Raw genomic sequence first — 21,335 nt, forward strand, 5'->3', positions numbered from 1 at the left:
GGCCTGGGGGTGGGGAGGCAAGCAAGGCTGAACGGGGGCTCCCTGGACAACCACCGCGAGGCCTCCGCTTCGGTGGCGCTAGATGCCCTACAGCTCGGTGGGGGGCGGGGGGCGGGGCGCGGGTCTGGAGGGGCTGCGCCTCCCCAAGCCCACGGAAGCCATGGCGGCGTCCACTAACTTGAGGCCCACGGAGTCCTCGCCCAGGGGCTCCCGCCGCTTCTTCTTGCTGGCCTCCGACACCTTGAAGCCCTCGGGGAACCAGAGCTGGCCATGCTGCCGCCGCCGCTTGCGGGACAGCAGGACCCCGCAGCCCACGAAGATCAGCAGGACGAGGGCGACCACGGCCACGTACATGAAGTGCAGCGGTGGGGACGGCGGTGGCTCCACCGTCTCACCTGCGGGCACAGGGGCCGCCGGCGGCCGCCCGGGCATCAGGCGGCGGCTCCGCGGCCGGGGGGCGGCGGACTGGCTCCACGGCCGGGCACCGCCTCCCCTGTTCTCCTCCATCCCGCCCCCCAAAATAAGGTCATTTCTACGCGATTAATCAGAATTGCAAACTATCGCTAAATTCTCTGCTGCACCAGCCAGCATCTGGAGGCGGCTTTCACTTTCCTCTCCTTTAAGGGAGGAGGATTAGCCAACTCCGAATCGCCCGCGCTGAGCTGTTAAGACAAAGGATTTACGGGGATTTTCGAGATACAAACTTCAACACTTCACATGACACCGATCAATTCTTCTGTCTCCCCCTCTCTCTCCTTTCTAAAAAGCTGTAATGATTTTGAAATAATACCCAACAAAGAAGAATCGGGGGGGGGTGGGGGGAGAAGGGGTGGAAGAGAAAACGGCTCCCACTTTCTGGCGGGTGCGCCTGTCCCGGGGGCCAGCCTCGCCAGCAGCTGTCACTACGGTAGGGAGGGCGTGCCAGGCAGGAAATACCGAAAAAATGCTCGCGGAACGACCTCCGGATGGCGCACGCACACCCGTGGGTGGCGAGTGACACAGAGAGCAAGTGCGTTCTGGGGCACTTAGCCCGTCGCGGGCGGACTCCCCCAGGATGCGGCCCCGAGGGCGGCCACTCACTCTGCACAGCCTCGATCTTGTAGGGGATGTTCAGGCTGCCCAGCGAGGCCAGCGCCCCCAGGAAGGCGGCCACGTCCGTGGTGCTCTGGAAGCACTGTGAGGACGACTGGACACACTGCCGGTTGTCGATCTCCAGGTAGACGATAGACCTGGGGGAACTGCCTGGTCAGTCCCCCAGGGCCGCACCCCCTCCCGCCCAGCGAGCTGCCTCTGGGGATGAGTGGTGGCCCGGGGGGCATCGTCCCGGTGCTGGGAAGACAGGTGCACCTAGAAGTCACGGAGTGGCAGGGAGCCACGACCCGACCGCATAACCCAACCCAACCCAGCCCCCGCTGTGGTTCCACTGGGTGCCACAAGCGCCCGTTTCCTCATCCCAGCAGGGGAGAGACCTCGGATGCCCGACCCTGTTCTGGGAGCTGACCTCAGGCCCCAGGGTGTGGGCCTCGGGCAGCAGCGGGGTGAGAATGCCGGGGGACAGGCCTGGAAAGCCCCAGGTCTCGCCTGAACCTCGGCCTCTCTCCCCACGAGTGGGACCCACCCCCCACGTCGGGACGGCCGTGCGCAGGCACTGGGCGTTGCTCACCCGCGGACGTCCATCGGGTCCAGCTCCCTGCGCCAGCGGCCGCCGGGGAGCAGCGCGGCCCCGGCCTGGCCGAGCAGGGCGCCGGGCGCGGCCCAGCCGTCCGCGGAGCGCTTGATGGGGTGCTTGCGCAGCTCCTCCTCGCGGCCGTAGTAGGGGAAGATCATCTGCTGGCCGCTGGCGTCGCGCCTGAAGACCACGTTGGTGTGCAGCAGGCGGCTGAGCTCGCGCAGGAAGCGGAGGGAGTCGTTGCGCAGCCGCTCAGGCGGTGTCAGCACCACCAGCACCAGCGTGCCGGCCGCCAGCCGCTCCGGCACGTGCTCGGCGCAGTCCAGCCCGTCCCACTCGCACTCGGCGCTGTTGCAGCCCTGGTCGCAGTGCCCGTCCCTGAAGTGGTCCTTGCAGTACTGGTCGTACAGCGGGCTGCGGGACAGGCACCCTCAGGCCTCCCTGAGCCGGGCCCCCTGCTGCCCTCCCAGGCCCCGCCCACGGAAACGCCCCCGGTCCACCGGCCCCGCCCCCGCCCCGCCCCCCGTCCGCCCCGCGCGTCGCCCCGCCGGCCTCACTTGCACTGGCCGTCCGTGCCCTGGCAGTCGAAGCCGTCGAAGAGGCAGCCGGCCGAGCTGCACTGGCTGTCGCAGCGGCCGTTGCTGAAGTACTTCCAGCACTCCAGCGACTGCGTGCAGTTCTGCCACGGGTCGTTGAAGTTGAGGGAGCAGTCGCCGCCGTCCCAGCCGCACGCGTGGTTGTTGCACCGCAGGCTGCACACCTTGTTGCCGGCCTCCGCTTGGCACTCGGGCAGCTCGCACGCCTCCTCGATCTGCGGCGGAGTGATGTCCAGCCCCACGCCCCCCCGGAAGCTGTAGTCCAGGATGTGGCACAGGAGCCCGTTGAACTTGGCGGGGCACAGGCAGCGGTAGAACGGGCTCTCGGACGTGGGCTCGCAGGTGCCCTGGTTGTAGCAGGGGTTGCTGTCCACGCAGGGGCTGCCGGCCGGGAACTGGCACTCGCGGCCGGTGAAGGCGCTCCGGCACAGGCAGGTGGGGCTGCGCGGGCCCGAGGTGCAGGTGCCGCCGTTCAGGCACCGCAGGCTGCCGCAGGTGCGCGCGTCGTTCTCGCACGTGGCGCCTTCGAAGCCCTGCCGGGAGAGGGCGGCCTGGGGGGTCAGGGCAGGCTGGCTACCCAGACACCCCAGGACCCGGCCGGGGCCCTGAGGCGCTGCCACAGCCTCCACCGGGAGAGGGATCGGCAGCCTCCCCATTTACAGAGATACCCTGCCAACCGGGAAAGCTCTGGGGCCGCGAGGGGCTGGCAGGGGTGGGGGAGGGGCACAGGCGGCGCACAAGGCGTTTTACGGGTTCTGAATAATTTCACGTGATACTATAACAGTGACATGTCACACCATGTGCTGTCAGAACCCCAAGAAGGCACAACACTAGGAAGTACCCCAAGAACTGGTGGACTTGATAACAACGTGTCGACCTTGGCTCAACAGTAACCAAGTGAACAGTAGCACCTTAGCACAAAGTTGAGGTGCTCGCAGCTGGAGCCTGGGGACGTGGGGTGCTAGGAGGGCACGTGACAACGCTCCACTTCCTAAACAATCTTTCTATAAACCTAAAACTGCTCTAACTATAAAGTTTAGACACAACAGACATGATCTCGAGGAAAATGAGGATGGTGATGCCCTCCGGCCGGCACATGTACAGGGCCAGGTGGCCTTCTGCTGCCACCTTCAGACCAGGGAGCCCTCGTGGGCCGCACGGGGCTCAGGGGTGAGGCAGCCGCCACTCAGTCGTGCCCCAGCAGCTGAACCTACCTCCGGGCATTTGCAGATGAACCCGCGGGCCGTGTTGGAGGCCACGGCGCAGGTGCCCCCATTCTGGCATGGCTTCCCTTTGCAGCCGTTGATGACCGATTCGCAGCGGCGCCCTGGGGGCCAGAGGGCTGGGCGTGAAGGGCTCGCCCCGCCGCCCCAGGGTCCCACCCGCCTCAGCCCGCCGCACCCACCGGTGTGGCCGGCACGACACTCGCAGTGGAAGTCATTGATGCGCTGCACGCAGTTCTGGGTGCCGCGGGCGTCACAGGGGTTGGACAGGCACTCGTTGACATCGCCCTCACAGCGCTCGCCCACGAAGCCGGGCAGGCAGGTGCAGCTGTAGCCGCCCACCTGGTCCACGCAGGTGCCGTTGTTGAAGCACTTGGGGCCCCGGGACACGGGGTCGATGGGGGGGCTGCAGTCGTCCACGTCTACCTCACAATGCACGCCTGCAGGGGCCATGCTCCATCAGGGACCCGTGCGGGCCACACGCGGGCCCCCGCGCCCTCCAGGTGCCCTGACGGATGCTCATGAAAAGCAGGGGACCGGCACAGGGTGCTGCCGGCGGCCTGGCCAGGCTCCCTCCATTAGCCTGGCACCTGCATCGCAGCCGGGTCCAGGGTGTCTCTGGCCGGCCACAGGGTGCCTGAGTGCCTGCTCTGCCCAGACCCTCCTCTGGGTGTGGCACCCTTACCCTGAGTGCCCCGGGGACAGGAACACTTGTACGTGTTGGTGAGGTCGATGCAGGTGCCCCCATTCTGGCACGGGTGGGACAGGCACTCGTTGATCTCCTCGGAGCAGTTCACCCCGTGGTAGCCGGCCACGCACTGTGCGGGGAGACAGACGGGGGCGGGGTGCTGTGGCTCGGTGGGGAGCCAGGGCGTGGCCCCCCACTCTGTGAAGGCTGCTGGGCCCCACAAGCTGCCTTCTCGCCTGCTGGAGTCTTGGGCCAACCCAGAGCGAGACTCCTGTCCAGCTGAGCCTGGGAAACTAAGAGTCACTGCCCAGAGCAGGGCCCAGACCCCGTCCCAAGGGATAGAGATGGGGACCTTGGTGCGGGTGTCAGATGAGCCTGAAGAGAAAACCCTGGGGTAGGGGGAACCTTGTCCCACTATTCAGTGTATTCTTCTATTTCTAGGCTCCCCCTCCCGCATGAGATGCCCCCTCCAGGCAGTCTTCCCTGATCACCTCCTTTAAGGTCCTCCCTTAACGGAATTAAAGAGTGTCTGCATCTGGGGGGCTCACTAGTCCCTCCTGCACTGGCTCCCAGCCCAGGGCCCGGCACTCGAGGACACACACCGGACGCCCTCATGCGGGATGGGCCCCCACCTTGCAGGAGTAGCCGCCGGGGTAGTCCGTGCAGGTGGCGCCGTTGTGGCAGGGGTTGGGTGAGCACTCATCCACCTGGTCCTCGCAGTAGCTGCCGGTGTAGCCCGCCTGGCAGCGGCAGTGGTGCGTGCTGCCTGCGTCCATGCAGAGGCCCCCGTTCCGGCACAGGCTAGTCACGTCGATGCCTGTGGGGACGTGGGAGCAGGGAGCATGAGGCCTGGGTGCTCCCCCTGGGGCACGGGCTAGGACCTCACACGGCAAGTGCCCGGCGGGCGCCAGGGACGCCGGGCCAGGAGAGGACAGTCACCTTGCTGCCATGCGGCCACCTCACAGGAGACACTGGGCACGTCGCAGTAGAGGCCGGTCCAGCCGCTGTGGCACTCGCAGCGGTACTGGGTGTTGGTCTGCCAGCACTTGCCACCGTTCTTGCATGGCGAGGAGTCGCACCAGCGCACGAGGTTCTGGTGACGGCAGGGGTCAGCGGGCTCACGCCCCACCCAGGCCAGCTCCCAACCGGGCCCCACCCCGCCACAGAACCTCCCCCCAACAGAAGTGGAAACTGAGGCCCATGGGCTCCCTGCTGCTCGGGAGCAGGCAGGGGCGGGGGCCGGGGCCTCTCTGTCTTTCCCTTGGACCCTCGGCAAATCCAGACCACTGGCGGCCCTTCCGTGAAGGAAAACTTTTTTCCAGAAGTAAATCATTTTTTTGTAACTAATGTTTCATGTGAAAAACTTTAACGAAGATCAGTCTTTAATACTTTTATAGACTTTCCAAAAAAAACACTGGCTTTTAACAGTCTTCTCTCAAATGAACTAGTCCGCAAACCTCTGCTCCCCAAGCTGGATGGCCACCCCACCCACTGCCTGATTCTCCAGGCGGCAGCACGGGCCAGGGCTGGGACGAGGCTGCAATCCAGACCCCCAGACACATGTGACCACGGTCCCCCACCCCGCCCTCTGGGCCTGGCTCGTCTCCTCTGGGCAGATCGAGCGGGTCTGGCAGGGAGGTGCCACGGGGTGGTACCGGCGCCACCTGAGCCACCTCCCGCCGGGCACCCCGCGGCCTGCGCACTCACTTGGCAGTTGAGGCCGGTGTAGCCCTGCGGGCAGCTGCACTTGTACGTGCCATAGCTATCCTGGCAGGTGCCACCGTGCAGGCAGGGACGCGAGTCACACTCGTTGACGTCGTGCTGGCAGTAGCTGCCCGTGAAGCCCGGTGGACACAGGCAGGTAAAGGAGTTGATGCCGTCCACGCAGGTGCCACCATTGAAGCAGGAGCTGGAGGCGGGTGGGCGGCAGGGAGCAGAGTGACTTGGGCACGGGACCCTGCCCGAGCAGTCACCTCTATGCTGGCATCTCCCCTCAGGCCCAAGGGGCCTGACAGCCAGAACAGTGACCTCGGGGAGGCCAATGGGAGCCCCAGCAGGCCCCCAACACAGGGCCAGGGACCTCAGAATCTCAAACCACATCATACCCCCTCCATCTTCCTCGTCCCTCATCCTGAGATGAGCATTTCACACACAGATTAAGATACAAATGAGGAAGAAATCGTGACCTGCATAGATAGCATGACAGACGACCACGTCAGAAAACAAGAACGACAATGACATTTAGTGCCGAGCTTCCTGGCAGCCAAGAGGAAAAAGGGAGCAAGATGAGTCACAAAGTTCTCCTTGTCTGAAAGGAGGAAGACCAGTTCTTCAGGGTCAGCGACCAGGGTTCCTGGCCCGCACCCCGGATGGTGGACAATGGCCCTTTCACAAGGCACACTGACAACGAACACTGTCTGGCTCAACTCAACCAGCACTGTGTGGCCGGGTGGACGTCTGGTTAGCGCACCAGGCTGCCAGGCAGGCACTGTGCCTGGCTCCCAGGGCCCGCTTCCCTCCCCCTCGGCCCCGGTTCTGCACCCCGACGCACAGCGCCCCACCCCGCCTGTGGGCCAGCCCCCCACCTCTCCGTGCAGTCGGGCGTGTTGTTCTCGCAATGGATCCCGCTGAAGCCCGTGGGGCAGGTGCAGGTGTAGCTGGCCACACAGTCGGTGCAGTTGGCGCCGTTGTGGCAGGGGTTGCTGGCACACTCGTCGATGTCCTCCTCACAGAAGGTGCCCTGGAAGCCAGGCAGGCAGCCGCAGAAGGCCAGGTTGACACCGTCTGTGCAGGAGCCACCGTTGTGGCATGGGTCTGGGAGGGGACAGGAGAACAGGCCTGAGGGGCGGGCAGGGTGGGGGCCAAAGGGCCCTCCTGCTGGGTCGTGACAAGGGCTGACAAGAGCCATGTCCAGGGAAGAGCTCCTGGAATCGGGCTGGGAGGTGCCAGGTGGGCTTGAAGCCGGGCAGTCTGCTCTGGAGCCTTCTGGGACCCCCCGGAAGCGCCTCGCTTGGCCCGCAGAAGGCCCGCAGTGACACTCCGTGAGCAGCTGCCACCTCCTCAGCACTTCCTCTGGCATCTAACCGGGGCCCCGTCCTGGCCGCACCAAGCTGGACTGAGCTGGGCCCCCCTGGGCGTGATGGCTGGCACCACCAGGGCCACCCTCCCATCTGACGTGACCCCAACACGCTCCCCGCCCTGTGCCCTCGGGGGAAACAGGCGTGAGAACATCCAGGGGCCAGGGCGGGCCAGGCCACTCACTGGGCCGGCAGTCGTCGATGTCCGTCTCGCAGGTGCGCCCCGTGTAGCCCGCCAGGCAGTGGCAGCGGTAGCCGCCGTTGGTGTTCTGGCAGGAGGCTCCGTTGCGGCACGGGCTCTTCACACACTCGTTGATGTCGACCTCGCAGGTCTGCCCTGGGGGAGGAGTAAGGGGGCCACCGGCTCAGCCCGTACCCCAGGCCTCCTGCACCCCGTCCACCCAGGAGTGGCCCTCCTCCGCCCCGGGAAGAAAGCGAGGCTTTCCGACCCGCTGCCCCTGGTTCTGGGCCAAGCAAGTTACAGAAACTCAGGGCGGAAAAGGCAGGGTGGAGTCCTGCCTCTGGAGCGCCCTCTGCAGCCCAATCGTCCCGAGGAGGCTCACTCACTCCTACCCTGGGGCCGCCTGAGCCCCGGACCCCCCTCCCTCTCCCAGCCGCTCCCGGAGGGGTGGCCGGAGCCAGGGCTGCAGGGAGCAGCTGGCCTCACCCTGCCAGCCCGGGGGGCAGACGCAGGAAAAGCTCTCATAGTCCTCAGACGCCTTGCACACGCCACCGTTCCTGCAGGGGCCGGGGGCACATGGGGCCAGCACCACCTCACACGTGGCTCCTGAGGGAAGGACAGGAGGTGAGGCCCAGGGGAACGGCCACCCAGGAGCACCCGGCGGCGGCACCAGCTGGCAGAGCCTCCCCTCCACCACGGGGCCTCGGCCGCACGTCTTCCGTGTCTTGTGGGGGCAGGGGGCCTGCGCTGCATGGAGGCCTGGGACATAATCCTGGGGGCGCCTGTGTCACAGGCAGGAAGCATTCGTCACAGGAGGCCACGGCACGAAGGCTGCGCCACCAGGAGACCAGCCCTCCGCTTTGCTGGGGGCGGTGCCCACCTCAGCCCCAAGCACATCCTATTACTGGGGGAGCATCGGGCCGCATGGGGACCTCCGGGACGAGGCAGGGAGCCTGGCCAGAGCCATGTGCACGCCGGGCAGCGTTTTCTCTGTGAAAGCCCAGAGTCTTCCTGTTTATGGCCGTGGGGCCGACTCCCGAGGAACGTTATCTTCCTCCTCGCCCGCTATCTCCCCTGGCCTGCCCACCCAATTTTCCAGGGCCTTTCTTTCTTTCGGTTTCCACGGTGACCTGGGCAGGCAGGAAATTCGCCAGAGTTTCCGACAATTGTGTGAAGGGAAGCAGGAAGCAGGCAGAAGGGAAGCAGGTCAGCACAGGCCGGCTCCACCCCGCCAGGTCCTCCGGCCTCCGATATCACCGTGCCTGAAAGGGACTTGGGCGCGTGGGGGCGCAGAGGCCCCCCGGAGGTATCCTCGCCGATGCAGGAGAGAAAACCCAGGTCCCCAGCTTTGGTCAAAGAGGCTGCTGCTCTGGCCACAGGCTGCCCGCTGTCACGGGGACCACAAGCAAGGCCCCCTCCACTGCCCACTCGGTCAGGCAGGCCCTCTCGGGAACCCCACCACCCACACCGACCCCAGGGTGGCACCCTCGGCCCGCCCCCCACGGAGCCCTGTGCATTGTGTGTCTCTTCTGGGGAAAGGCCATGTCCTACGGCCCCCTTGGCTGTGACAACAGCCGAGGCTGGGCCGCCCAGGGCAATGTCTCTCGCCTCTGCTCAGCAGGAACAGAGGGCTGCTTGTTCCCCTACACACAGAGGGCCTGCGTCACAGGAGCCCCTTGGGCCTGGCCCGGCCCCAGGGGTCCGGGGCAGTGTGCATGCGGCGGGAGGCCCCAACCCAGGCCCAGCTCCTGGCTCTGCTGCCGAGGGTCCCACCCTCTCGCCTCCTGAACAGGCTTGCCAGATACGACACCTGGGACCTACTCATACTAAAATTTCCTCCTGGGCACCCTGTGCATTCTGCGCTCATCTGGCAATGATGCCTGCAGGGTGAGGCCCAGTGCCCCCAACCGAAGGCTCCAAGTAGGGCAGAACCTCTGGGAATGCCCGTGGAGCAACGTGCACCAGACCCGCGCCAGGAAAGCCACTCCGTACCCCTCAGCCCCCCAGCGGACTGTCAACAGCTTCTCCCTCGGGCTGCCCAGGACCTGAGTCGGCCCTGCCCCCACACTGCAGGCCCCGCCCACGGTCACCTGTGTAGGGCAGCAGGCAGTTGCACTTGTACCCGGCCACGTCATCGATACACGTGCCCTGGTTCAGACACGGGTTGGATGCACATTCGTTGATGTTGGTTTGGCAGTTGGGGCCTGGAGAGAGGAACAGCAGGCAGTTGTGTCCATCGCCCGGTGCTGTGGCCGGGTCCCACCGAGGCCCCTCCTCGTCTCCCGGTGGGGAGGAAGGGCCCTGCTCCGAGCCACGGGCCCGGAGCCAACCCCCGCCGGTCTGCACCACTGGCAGCAGGCACTGCCACGGGAGGGAGGCCCCTGGGTCACGCTGGCTGGTCCTGGGTCTGGCTCTGCACCAGGAGCCTCCGGCCCACTCACCACTGAAGCCTTCCCGGCAGGCGCACACGTAGCCGCTGGTCATGTCCTTGCAGGTGCCGCCGTTGACACAGGGGTTGGACTCACACTCGTTATTGTTGACGTCGCAGCTGGCCCCGCTCCACCCAGGCTCACAGTCACACTTGTACCTGCAGAGGTGACCACACCGCAGCTCGGGGGTGGCCCGAGACGCGTGGGCCCGGACCGCGGGCCCTCCTGGCTCTGCCACTCTTTCTACGGTCTGATGGCAGGGAAGCACCGGTCCGCTGATCCTCAGTCCTTTAAAGCGGGTGACAGCACCCACGTGCCCGACGTAATGGCAAGGGCGTGCCTACACTGGACTCGGGACAGCCACTGGAAGGCTCGCCGCCACGGCTGGCTGTGTAGCCTCGAACGGAGTGCTCGCCGCCCGTGCAAAACGACCATGTGGGGTCCCTGCCCATGTCAATGGCCCATCCAGGCAGACAGTGCAGGGCACACACACGTGTCAGAAACCAAAGGTCAGCTTCCGCTTCTGCACACCCCAAAACTTCTGACACCAAACAGGGGAGGGGTGAGCCCCACAGCGACCAACCCTCCAGCTGGGAGACCACGGCTCAGCTCTGACACTCCTGGGAGTCAGCGCGGGCCCGCTGGTTAGGGGCTCGGTTCCCCAAGACTGCCCCGTGTCAAACGCCCCTGGAGTCTGGTCATCTGTGAGAATGGCTCCCACGGAGAGTTCGCTTACTAGACCAGAGCCTCATTACGAAAGGTTAAACTCGGAACAGCAGCTGGGAGAGAGGCGCAGGACGCGGGGTGGGAGAGGGCGAGGGGCTTCTGCACCCTCCCAGCACAGCCATGGTCCCCAACCCAGGGCGGGGGCACAGCACCTGAGGCCTCGCTGCACAGGCCTGACCAGTTAAGTCTCTGGCATTTGGTGAACTCGACCTCCAGCCCCTGTACCCTCCTCCCTCTGATTATAGGGTGGGTTCTTGGCACCCAGCCCCCCGTCTCAGGCTACCTGAGCCACCTCATTAACATAAACTCAGATACACTACTGAGTAACAGGAGATGCTCTGCCCCATCATACACCTGGGGAGCTGCTTCGGGAGCCAGGAGATGGAAACGTTCACTCATTAAACCACGACCACCACAGAAACTCTGGCTGCTGCTACACAAACGTGCTTCTGGGGTCACCCAGGACCTGCCCTGAGCTAACACTGCAGCCAGTGCCCAGGGCTGAGCAGATGCCTAGATGGGGCGTATCGGGGCGCAAACAGCAGACTGTCCTCAGGGGGTGGCATGCCACTTGCTCACCCAGCCAGGGCCCATTGCTAGCCTGTCTGGAGCTTTGTGCAGGCAGCCAGCCCCCAGGCCTGCTCCCTGCCAGCCACCGTGCATGATGCCTCCCCGGGGGCAGAGCTTACGGGCCACAGATAGAGAGGCGGACAAGGCCCCTGTCCCCCACCCCCAGCCCAGCACCCCCCGCCCCCGCGCCCCCCGCCCCGCGTCCGTACCCGTTGAGGCCGTCCCGGCAGACCCCGTGGATGCAGGGGTTGCTGTCACACTCGTCCACCTCAGACAGGCACGTGGGGTCGTGGTAGCCCTCCGGGCAGCGGCAGCTGAAGCCGTTGATGCCGTCCTGGCAGGTGCCCCCATTGTGGCAGGGGTCCCCGGCACACTCATCGATGTTGATGTTGCACATGCTTCCTGTGGGCAGTGGGAGTGGGGGGGGTGACAGTCAGCTCCCAGGGCCCAGCCCCTCTGAGCCTCAGTCCCCTGTCAAACCAGGAACAATAACCGACCCCTCAGCCCAGGCCTGTCCACGGCGTGACCAGGCGGGAGGCACCCTGCATGGGTGTTGTGTGCGCCCGTGCAGCAGCAGCCAGCCTGGCCCCGTGCTCTGTGCTGCGTACACTCACTCGCCCCCTGCCAGCAGCCCAGGGGCAGAGCCTGCACTGTCCCGACCGCCGGACGCCTGAGGCCCAGAGAGGCCAGGACTGGAGCAAGGGCACGCGGTGGCAGCGGGGACAGACCGTGAGTCCAGAGCCTGGCTGTGCTCGGCCTGCTGGGCCGGCTCTGAGCAGGGACACGAGGCTCAGGAATGCCTGTCCCAGTGCTGGCTGGAGCCCCCGTCACCCCACGGTCTCTGCTGCCGTCGGCCAAGGCCAGCGGCCTGAGCCATCCGCCCTCAGGCTTGCCCGGACCAGGCCCATCCAGGGCCCTGGGGTCACCGCTGACCTTGATCTCCAAGCACAGCCTCAGCCTCCGTAGCCAGGCCATGAGGAGGGCTCAGAGGGTCAGCGCTGTGGGTCCTTGACCCCTGGGCCACTCACCTGTGTAGCCCGGCTCACACGCACACTCGAAGCCATCGATCTTATCCAGACACGTGCCCGAGTCACAGGGGCTGCTGGCACAGTCGTCCAGGTTGATCTCACAGTTGGGTCCTAGGGGGTGGGGGACACGTGGTGGTCAGCTCCTGAGCCCCCCCAGCCCCACCCCCGCCGAGCCCGGCCAGGCACCTGTGGTCCCCTTGAGGCAGAGGCACTGGTAGGCATTGTCGCGGTCCTGGCAGGTGCCCCCGTGGCGGCAGGGCTGGCTGTGGCACTCGTTGATGTTGGTCTCGCAGTGGTGGCCGGTATAGCCCGGCTGACACAGGCAGGTGAAGGTGGCGACGCCGTCCTTGCAGGACCCATAGTGGCAGGGGTCGGGGTCGCACTCGTTGATGTCCACCTCGCAGTGGGGCCCCGTGTAGCCTGCGGGGCGGAGGCCACGGGCTCAGGGCGGCTGCTCCTGGGCACGAGACCGTCCCCTGCCCTGGGACTCTGCCACCAGACCTACAGTGCCTGTGCCCCCACCAGGGAGGACCAGGTTCATCTGCATCGAGAGACCCTCCCCAGTGCCAGGGTCAAAGCTGAGCTGGCTCCTGGCCCTAGGCCAAGGCCCCAGACCATGAGGGGCCTTAACCCACCACCCTGCCGGCCGAACTCCCGACGGCCCACCACCCCTGCTGGACGCCCACGCTGCCTCTGCGCCCTCCACCCGGCCGCGGTCGGGCCTCACCCTCCGTGCACACGCAGGTGTAGGTGTTGGGCCCGTCCAGGCACTTGGCGCCGTTCCTGCAGGGTGTGCTTGCGCACTCGTCCACATCGTACTGGCACAGGCTCCCGGTGAAGCCTGTAGCCCGGGAGGGGCAGCGGTCAGGCCAGATGGGCCCTGTGGCCGAGCCCCGGCCGGACCAGAGCCGTGTGCATGTGGAATGGGCTCGGCGGACCCCAGCATCGGCCCCGACGACCTCAGCTCCCGACCTTCCGGTCAAACCCCTCCGGCACCCCCAGAGAAGGGCCTTCCCCAGACTGACTGCGGTTGTGTGGGGCTCCCCACTCGGTGTCTGGGAAGTGTCTGGGACGGCTGATTTACATCTTAGGAAGCCCGAGGCTCCGACTGGCCACGGGCCCCGGGACAGGCGGCCTGCGGGCACATCAAGCCTTCCCGGCCATCAAGTCCACCGCGGGCCGGCACCCCCGGCCGTGAGCTCCCAGAGGCCAGGGCTGGTGCCCTTCCCAGGACACCCAGCACCCTAGGAAACCCCAGCAGTTAAGATGACAGTCTCTGGGCCCTGGGTACCCCCAATCCCGGGGCGAGTATACCCAGCGAGGAGCTCCCCTGCCCCCCGCATGGCCTTGCACATTGGGGGAGCCTAGAAACACCCGCACTCAGTCCTGAGGAGGGCTCGCCCTGCAGCCAGCCCCGCGGGAGCGCAGGGCGGGTACCCAGGGCGTGAGGCCAGGCCCGGGTGGAGGCCGGCCGCTCCGCCGGGGGCAGCGCGTGGGGCCGGGGGCAGCCCGGGGGCGGCACCTGTGGGGCACTGGCACAGGAACCCATTGATCTTGTCCAGGCAGCGGCCGTTCTGCAGGCAGGGGCTGCTGGCACACTCGTCCGTGTTCACTTCGCAGTGCACGCCCTCGTAGCCTGGGGGGGCAGCGCATGCACCATGAGCGGTCCGCAGCCCTCATCACGACCCTGGTGGGCGGCTCCGGACACAGGCAGCGACACCCAGCTCCAGCCGCCCACAGGAGACGGCCCAGCGGTCCCCCACGCCTGACCTCCGGCAGCCCACCCCGGCCCCGCCCTCTGCTGCGCCCCGAGGCCCGGCTTCCCCAGTGAGCTCCCGCGGGGGTGGGGCCTGACTCGGGCGCCCTGCGGGCCCCACGCACCGGGCATGCAGATGCACTGGAACTCCCCGATCTGGTCCAGGCAGGTGGCGTCGTTCTGACACGGGTTCGAGACGCACTCGTTGACGTCGATCTCACAGCGGGGGCCGGTGTAGCCCTGCAGACACTGGCACTCGAAGGAGCCCAGCGTGTTGATGCACCTGCCTTTGTGCTCACAGGGGTTGGCGCCTGGGGTGCGGCAGGGAGAGGGGGTGCATGGAGAGGGGTGCGGCAGGGAGAGAGGATGGCGTGGAGAGGGGCTGCTCCTGGCACCCTGGCCCCTGGAACACTTAGGGACCTGCCCACCAACCCACCAGACGTGATCCCTCAGGGAGGCACGCCGCCGGTCAGCCCGGGACCCCTCTGAGGGCAGAGGCCATCCCCACCGGGGGCCCCAGCGCCCACCGAGCCCCGCTGGGCACGTACCCAGCGAACACTCATCCACGTCCTGGCTACAGGCTGGCCCCGTGTACCCCGAAGGGCAGGTGCAGATGGCCTTGCCGTTGACGGGGTTGGTGTCGCAGTTGGAGCCCTCGTTGCAGGGGTTACTGATGCAGGCGTCGTTGAGGTGGCACAGCAGGCCTGGGCAGGGGTCACGGTCAGCAGGGCCCTGCCCCTCCCCGCCTGGCAGAGGCTGACTGCCCCACAGCTGGCTCCGCCCGCACCCAGACGTCTCGGGGAGCAGCCTGCCACTGCGACCCTGAAGGTCGGCCAGCGGGCCCGGCCGCGGAGGCCCCTGCCCCGTCTTCACCCCAGAAAGACCCCTTCCGGGTTGTTCTCGAGGCCCCAAAAGCCACTCTGGTGTGAGCGAGGTCACGCGCCCCAGGCTCGGCCCAAGCGAGCCCCCCGCCGGCGTCCCCACCCCCCGCCCCGCCGGGGCCCGGCGCTCACCGGTGCGGCCGTGCGGACACTCGCAGTAGAAGGAGGCCACGCGGTCGTGGCAGGTGGCGCCGTGGAAGCAGGCGGCGCTGGCGCAGTCGTCGATGTTCTCGCTACAGTCCTCACCCGTCCAGCCGTTGACGCACACGCAGTTGAAGCCGCCGTTGGCGTTGTGGCAGGTCCCGCCGTTCTGGCAGGCGTTGGGCATCAACTGGCACTCGTCCATGTCCTTGGTGCAGTACTGGCCTGTGGCGGCACCCGGACTGTTGGGCCGAGCGGCTGCCCCCAGGCCAAGACCCTCACCCCACTGGGGACAGGGGCCGCCTCCACCAGGAAGCCTTCCCGGTTACACTCCTCCACCCACGGCCAGCCAATCGCCTCTTCCTTCACACCTGCGGCACCAGAGGGGACCTCTGTCTCCCGCTCTGTGCACAGAGGCACACTGGGGCCCGTGCTGGCCTGTCATCCCCTCCAGATGGCGAGCCTGAGGGTATGGCCTGCATCCCACTGGCCAGCATCCCTGTGTCCTGCCCAGCAAGCTCGGCCAAACCTGGGGACCTCACGCTGGCACAGGGCTGCCCGGGGCCAGGCTGCACACGGCCCCACAGACCAGCCGATGCCGTCTGTGCTGATGGCTGGGCTGGGGGCCTCAGACCCCGGTCGCACCGTCCCTCCCAGGCTGCGCCCGGCGCTCGGGTCCCTTGCCACCACCCCGTGCTCCCCGTGCCCCTGCCTGTCCACTCCGGCGGGCAGCGGCAGTTGTAGGTGTTCACCCCGTCCACGCAGGTGCCCCCGTTCTGGCAGCCGTGTCCTGGACAGTCGTCGATGTTTTCTTCACAGCTGTGGCCGGTGAACCCTGTGGCAGGAGGGGCCGGAGGTCTGCTCAGCCCTCTGCAGGGTCGAGTAGCGTGCGAGGCCCTCGTCCTCTGGTGCCCGCTGCCCTGGAGTCCCCTGCCCTCTCCGCTGCTGTGACCGGCACCACACTCAGGCCCACAGGCGGCTCGTTCCTCCCAGAGGAATCTTTCAGTAATGGGCACTGGACGGATGGGGACCCGTGCACACAGGTCCTAAGGGTCTGTCACAGAGACCCTTCCATGGGGTGGAATTCTGGGGGCTCCTGTGACTGGGCGCTGCCCGCGGGCCAGGCACTGCGCTGGGGTGCTTGGCCACGGTACCCCACCTGACCGGGGCTGCACGGGGGCTGGAGAGGCCACCAAGCTGTGAACAGGTGGAGGCAGAACCCGGTGGCAGTCCTGCGGGGAGCAGAGCCGCCTCCTCCCCAGCCCGGGGCCCACCTCTGCAGCCTCCATGTCGGTCAGCTATTATGTACCCGGTTCCCGCTGGGTCAATGACCAACCCAGAAAGGTGTGTCCAGCAACAGCCAAACCTGCAGCAGGTTACTAATTAAACCCCTCCCAGTGCCTTTGAACCGCAGGGCTTGGAGACCAAGCCCCTCTCCCAGAGACGCCCCCTACCAGCTGCCCTGGAGCTAAAGCAGGCAGCCTGAAAAGGCCAAATGCAAATTGGAGAGGCGTGGGGAGGACCCCAGAGTCCAGTTTGTGGAGCGCTGTGAGCACTTTGGGGGGTCTGGTTCTAAAGCAGGCAGGGCTCTGGGCCGTGCTGACCACCCCACCCCCAGGCAGGGCGGCTCCAGCTCCACCTGTGGGGAGCCCTCTGGCAGGGCCCCACACACCCATCCCACCTCCCCCAGCCCTCACCACGGCCCCACGACCTATGTGGCACACATGAGGTCCCAGGCTCGAGGTCATAGCCACCAAGCAGGCATTTGAGCTCAGAGCCTGGGGCTCAGCCTTCAGCTGCCCAGACTGCCCGGCAGCCAGCCGTGCGGGGCAGACAGGTGTCGAGGGCAGTGCCCAGTGACAGCAGGAAGCGCATGCGGCCGGTGTCTGCACGCAGAGGCGGAGCTGTGGGGACGGCACTTCCCCTCTTGGGGGCCGGGCTGGGCCAGGGCGGCGTGGAGGTCACCCCCAGGTCAGCCAGGCAGTCCTGGGGCTCTCCCAGCACCGACGCCCCACAAACGAACCTCATCTGCACCCCCCGCCCCTCCGGCTGGGACCCCGCCACCCCGTGGCATGCAGCGGACAGCCTGGAGGTTTCGAACCTCCTTGTCGTTATTATTTTAAAATCATCAGAACAAAATTTACTCAAACAAAAACCGTGGTGAGAAGGCCAGTATGACCAACGGGGACAGTGCGGCTCCTGGGGACAGTGCGAGGGGGAGGAGGGCTGTGCCTGCCGTTGCGCCCCCCACCATGGGGGGCAAGCGGGGACAGGAGGAAGGGAAGGGCCACCACTAGGGGAAGTGACAGTGCCAGCCCTGGCCCGGCCACACCCAGGAACCGGGGAAGCCCCACGGTTGCATAAGCGAGGTGCTCCCTACAGCCAGTGCGGGGGGCGGGGGCAACTTCAGCAAGTTGCACACGGGTTCCAGGAAACTCAAAACAAGGGGGATCGCGAACGGCTTGTAGCCGGCTCGTGCCTGCCACTCCGGTAGGTGCAGACAGGGACAGGTGCCAGGGGCCAAGACAGCAGGGTCACCTTGGGAGGGGTCACCCAAGGAGGCGACCCAGCCAGACTCGCTCAGGGCCACGCCTCCCGAGCAGCCCTTCCCGGGGCCGTGGGGGCCCAAGCCCCTGGCACGTGGGAGGGGTGTCGGGGGTCATGGGCTCAGCTGTCCAGTCACAGCAGACCCTAGCCCAGGCAGGAGCAGGTGGGTGGGGGCCGGGGAGGCGTCTGGACCCACACAGGCCTCCGAACACTGTTCCTCATTCCAGACCCGGCTCCTCCCCGTGGCTCTCCCCGGCACCGGGTGCTGCGTCCCCGCACGCCTGCGCCCCACCCCGGCGGCCACGGGCAGTACCTGGCAGGCAGGCGCACTCATGCGTGGTGTCCCCCGTGGGGCGGCAGGTGCCGCCGTTCTGGCAGGGGGAGGGGCTGCAGGGCACGTAGGGCAGCTCGCAGTGGGGGCCGGTGTGGCTGGCGCGGCAGGCGCAGCGGTAGGAGCCCAGCTCGTTGAGGCAGGTGCCGCCGTTGAGGCAGGGCCCGGGGCTCTGGCTGCACTCGTTCACGTCCTGCCGGCAGGTGGGCCCGTGGAAGCCGGCCGGGCAGCCGCAGATGTACGAGGCCTCGAAGGGCAGGCACTGGCCGCCGTTGGCACAGGGGTTGGAGGCGCACGGGTCAGCCTGCTGGCATGTCTTCCCTGTGGGCGAGGGGGGCAGAGGGTCATGCCGGCCGCCCCCTGGGCGCACGGAGGTGTTGGCCTGGGCAGACGGCACCCTCTCCTCAGCCCTCGGGGCCCCGCTACAGAACCCCACATTCTTGCCAACAGGGACTGAGGTTCCGAGGGGCCATCCCAGGACACACTCCATGTGGGAAGGGGGTGCCCAGTCTGTCTGCCTGCAGAGCCTGGCTCTTAAAAACGGCGCCCCAGCACCCTAGCACCCCCGCCTGCAGAAGGAGGGGTGTCCCCTTTACCCAGAGGCAGGGAGGGGCAGGGGCCCTGGAGCGGGGCCCTCAGGCAGCCCCCCGGAGCTGCTTCTGGACCACGGGTCCCCCTGGCCCAGGGAAAGCCCGGGACACCCCCGCCACGCCGACGGGGCCGGGCACGTGTGGCAGCTGGGAGAGGGTGGCGGGCCCAGCGGGCGGTCCTCACCTGACCAGCCCGGGGGACAGCGGCACTTGTACTCTGTGAGCGTGAGCAGGTCGCAGGTGCCGCCGTTACGGCAGGGGCTGGCGAGGCAGGCGTTGTCCCAGGGCGTCAGGCAGAGGGGCCCGGAGAAGCCCAGGCGGCAGCTGCAGGTGTAGGCCAGCACGCCGCCGCGCTCCAGCACGTGGCAGGTCCCCGCGTTCTTGCAGGGGGCGCTGAGGCAGGGGCTGTGCGCCTGGCACCGCTGGCCCGCGAAGGCCTCGCCGCAGCTGTGGCAGACACGGCAGAGTGCTCAGTCCCACCCGCCCACGGCCGGCGCCCGCCACTCGGCACAGCTGTCCTCGGGGAGCGCCAGCACCTGCCCACCCCGCCCCGCCCCGCCCCGGCACCAGGCACAGCGGGGCCGGCTGCTCGGTGGCCGGGCCTCCGCCAGGGGCAGCAGACAAGGGGTGACCGCTCAACACTGTGAACGCGCCTGATGCCACTGAACTGTGCACTCTAAGTGGGTGATTCTCTATTAAGTAAATTTCGTCTACGTTTTTAGAAAAAGAACAATTGCGTCATTTGGGGCACCAGGGTCGAGACCGGGATGTTCGGCAGAACACGGCTTTGATGTTAAGACGCAGGCGTCTGTGTCTGCGCCTCAGCCAGCCACCAAAAAGGGGCCCACACCCCAGCCCAGCCGCTGTCCGGGGAGGAGGGGTGCGCTGTGAAGGGCTGGCCTGCCTCTCTCTTCTCTGGCGCCTGTGTAACGGACGCGCCTGATCTGGGTAATAAAAACGTTCAGTGTTTTGTTTTCACCATCGATTTGACAGCAGACGTGGAATTCTCTCTGTCAAGGCTCCTCCCCGACGGGGGTCTCGCTGGGACGCAGGCAGGCACCCCACCCCGACGGCACTTAGCACCCCATCACAGCTGCTCCCTTCCGGGACCAAGTCTTCACAGGAAACATCAGGCAGCATTAGCCAGAATCAGAAGCACCCACTTTCCAGCTGGAGAAACGGCACTGCCGGGGGGCGTCCTCATGGGCTCTGAGCGGCTGGGGGGCCCAGGACCACCTCGCCCACAGGCCTGCGCCCCACCCAGGAGGGAGCGCCCTGCTTCCCTCAGCACTGGACCCCCAAGCTTCGGGAGCATGGGCCATAAACTGCCAGCCAAAGCCTCCTGCGGCCCGGCGCTGCGGGAAAGCTCCTGGAGGCTGAGGCAGGACGGCCCGCCCGGCCCCGCACAGCAGCCCGGGAAGGCAGGGCCTGTGCCGCGCCCACAGCTTCGGGCACCGGCGGGAGGGGGGGGGGTGGTCTTCTGCCACCTGGGGGCAGTGGGCAGCCTTAGGTCCCCTGGACAAAGAGGGGCCCTGCACAAAAGCCCCCGCCTTCTGGACCGCCCCCGGGGGGGCTCTCCCCCATGCCAGCCCGAGGCCAGCTGTGGCCACTAGATGCCAGCCCGCTGTCCTCACTCCGTCCCCTCCTGCCCACCCCTGGGCGAGGCAGCCCCAGCGGAGAGATGGGGTCGTCTGGGGGGCCGGGGCCTGTGCGTCGCTCAGCAGCTGGGCTGCGCCCCTGTCCCCAAAGGCTTTCATCTGTGGCTGCGGCTGGGGCAGGGTGGACGGGGAGGGCGCAAAATGGCCACTCTGGCCCACCATCTGTTGCCAGAAGCCAAAAGTCCCAAACCAACTGGTTTAAAGCAAACAAGCTGCCCCCCGGGAGGGCTGGAAGGTAGCCCAGGCCTCGGCCTCACTTCCCCACACCCCCGCCCCAGCTCAGCGCTGGTGGCCGGTGACAGGCACAGACCCCAGGAATCCGTCCCCAGGGCCGGGGCTCCTGCAAGGCTACACTCTTGGAGGGCCCCTTGGCCTGTGGGTCCAGTTACAGGCCGTCCCGTCCCAGCCTGGGCTCCCTGGGAACAGAGCTGGGGGTGGGGGACAGGGGCAGCACCCCCCATAATCAGCAACGCCCTTATTGTCAGCCGGGAGCCGGCTGCCCGCTCCCACCTGGAGAAATGCTCCAAGCTCTTTATTTCCCAGCCACTGGCAGGGAGGGCAGGCAGTGGCTGCTGGACAGAGGGCGCCTGGTCATCCAAGCAGGGTGGCCCATGCCTCCCTCCGCACCCCTGCCCCATCAGCTCGGGGAAGTCCCCCGCCACAAGGCGGCCCAGTGCCCTGCCTTGTGTGGGCTAGGCCTGTCGCTGGCCCCGTGCCTCTACAGCAACCCCCTGCTCAGCACCCTAATGTGTCAGGACGTTGGACGTCCCCAAATGGACCCGAGAGCCCTGCCCAGTTGTGCACTCTGAAGCCCCCAGCCACAGGGTGGTGTCCCCGTGAACAGTCCCCCTCTCTCCCCTGCCCCCCGTCCTGGGTGGGGACCCCACCACGAGACTCGGGGAGAAGCCGCCTGGACAGCATCGCAGCCGGCCAGGCCGTGTCACGCTGGGCCAGCCAGAGGGAAAGCAGGCCAGCAAGTCAGGCGTGGGCAGCCTGGGCAGAGAGTGGCCGGGGGCGGGCGTGCGGGTGACAGGGGACGCAGGCAGCAGCTGCTCCCTGGTGGGCGGGGCAGGAGCCACAGAGGCTCCTCCTCGGGGGACGTGGCAGCTGAGAGGGCCCACTGTGCCCCAACTCCCGCCCAGGGCCGGCGTGAAGGCACGCTGCCTCTCCCGAGCTGGGCCTGGGCCGGGCCACCATCTGCCACCAACACCCCAGCTCTGGGATGGGCAGGGCCACTGGAGGAG

General features: G+C 67.1%; 1 protein-coding gene across 1 annotated transcript in view; it reads right to left on the reverse strand.

Moving 5' to 3' along the window:
- Positions 1-21,335, reverse strand: part of NOTCH1 (notch receptor 1) — a 42,441-nt gene that overhangs the window by 4,953 nt on the left and 16,153 nt on the right. Inside the window, exons 3-28 of the mRNA XM_039858968.1 lie at positions 18,618-18,880; positions 17,826-18,164; positions 15,678-15,800; positions 14,957-15,190; positions 14,492-14,647; positions 14,069-14,254; positions 13,710-13,823; positions 12,915-13,028; positions 12,374-12,607; positions 12,188-12,298; positions 11,369-11,561; positions 9,876-10,021; positions 9,525-9,638; positions 7,921-8,040; positions 7,438-7,590; positions 6,762-6,990; positions 5,884-6,085; positions 5,116-5,269; positions 4,809-4,993; positions 4,174-4,306; positions 3,671-3,928; positions 3,480-3,592; positions 2,227-2,798; positions 1,664-2,083; positions 1,081-1,229; positions 99-395 (exon numbers count right to left, since the gene is read on the reverse strand). Coding sequence (XP_039714902.1) covers positions 99-395; positions 1,081-1,229; positions 1,664-2,083; positions 2,227-2,798; positions 3,480-3,592; positions 3,671-3,928; positions 4,174-4,306; positions 4,809-4,993; positions 5,116-5,269; positions 5,884-6,085; positions 6,762-6,990; positions 7,438-7,590; positions 7,921-8,040; positions 9,525-9,638; positions 9,876-10,021; positions 11,369-11,561; positions 12,188-12,298; positions 12,374-12,607; positions 12,915-13,028; positions 13,710-13,823; positions 14,069-14,254; positions 14,492-14,647; positions 14,957-15,190; positions 15,678-15,800; positions 17,826-18,164; positions 18,618-18,880 — 5,312 coding nt within the window. The remainder of the gene's footprint in view (positions 1-98; positions 396-1,080; positions 1,230-1,663; positions 2,084-2,226; positions 2,799-3,479; positions 3,593-3,670; positions 3,929-4,173; positions 4,307-4,808; positions 4,994-5,115; positions 5,270-5,883; positions 6,086-6,761; positions 6,991-7,437; positions 7,591-7,920; positions 8,041-9,524; positions 9,639-9,875; positions 10,022-11,368; positions 11,562-12,187; positions 12,299-12,373; positions 12,608-12,914; positions 13,029-13,709; positions 13,824-14,068; positions 14,255-14,491; positions 14,648-14,956; positions 15,191-15,677; positions 15,801-17,825; positions 18,165-18,617; positions 18,881-21,335) is intronic.

The sequence above is a fragment of the Pteropus medius genome, unplaced genomic scaffold (genome assembly GCF_902729225.1).
Source record: "Pteropus medius unplaced genomic scaffold, Ma_sr-lr_union100, whole genome shotgun sequence".
Taxonomy (NCBI): Eukaryota; Metazoa; Chordata; class Mammalia; order Chiroptera; family Pteropodidae; genus Pteropus; species Pteropus medius.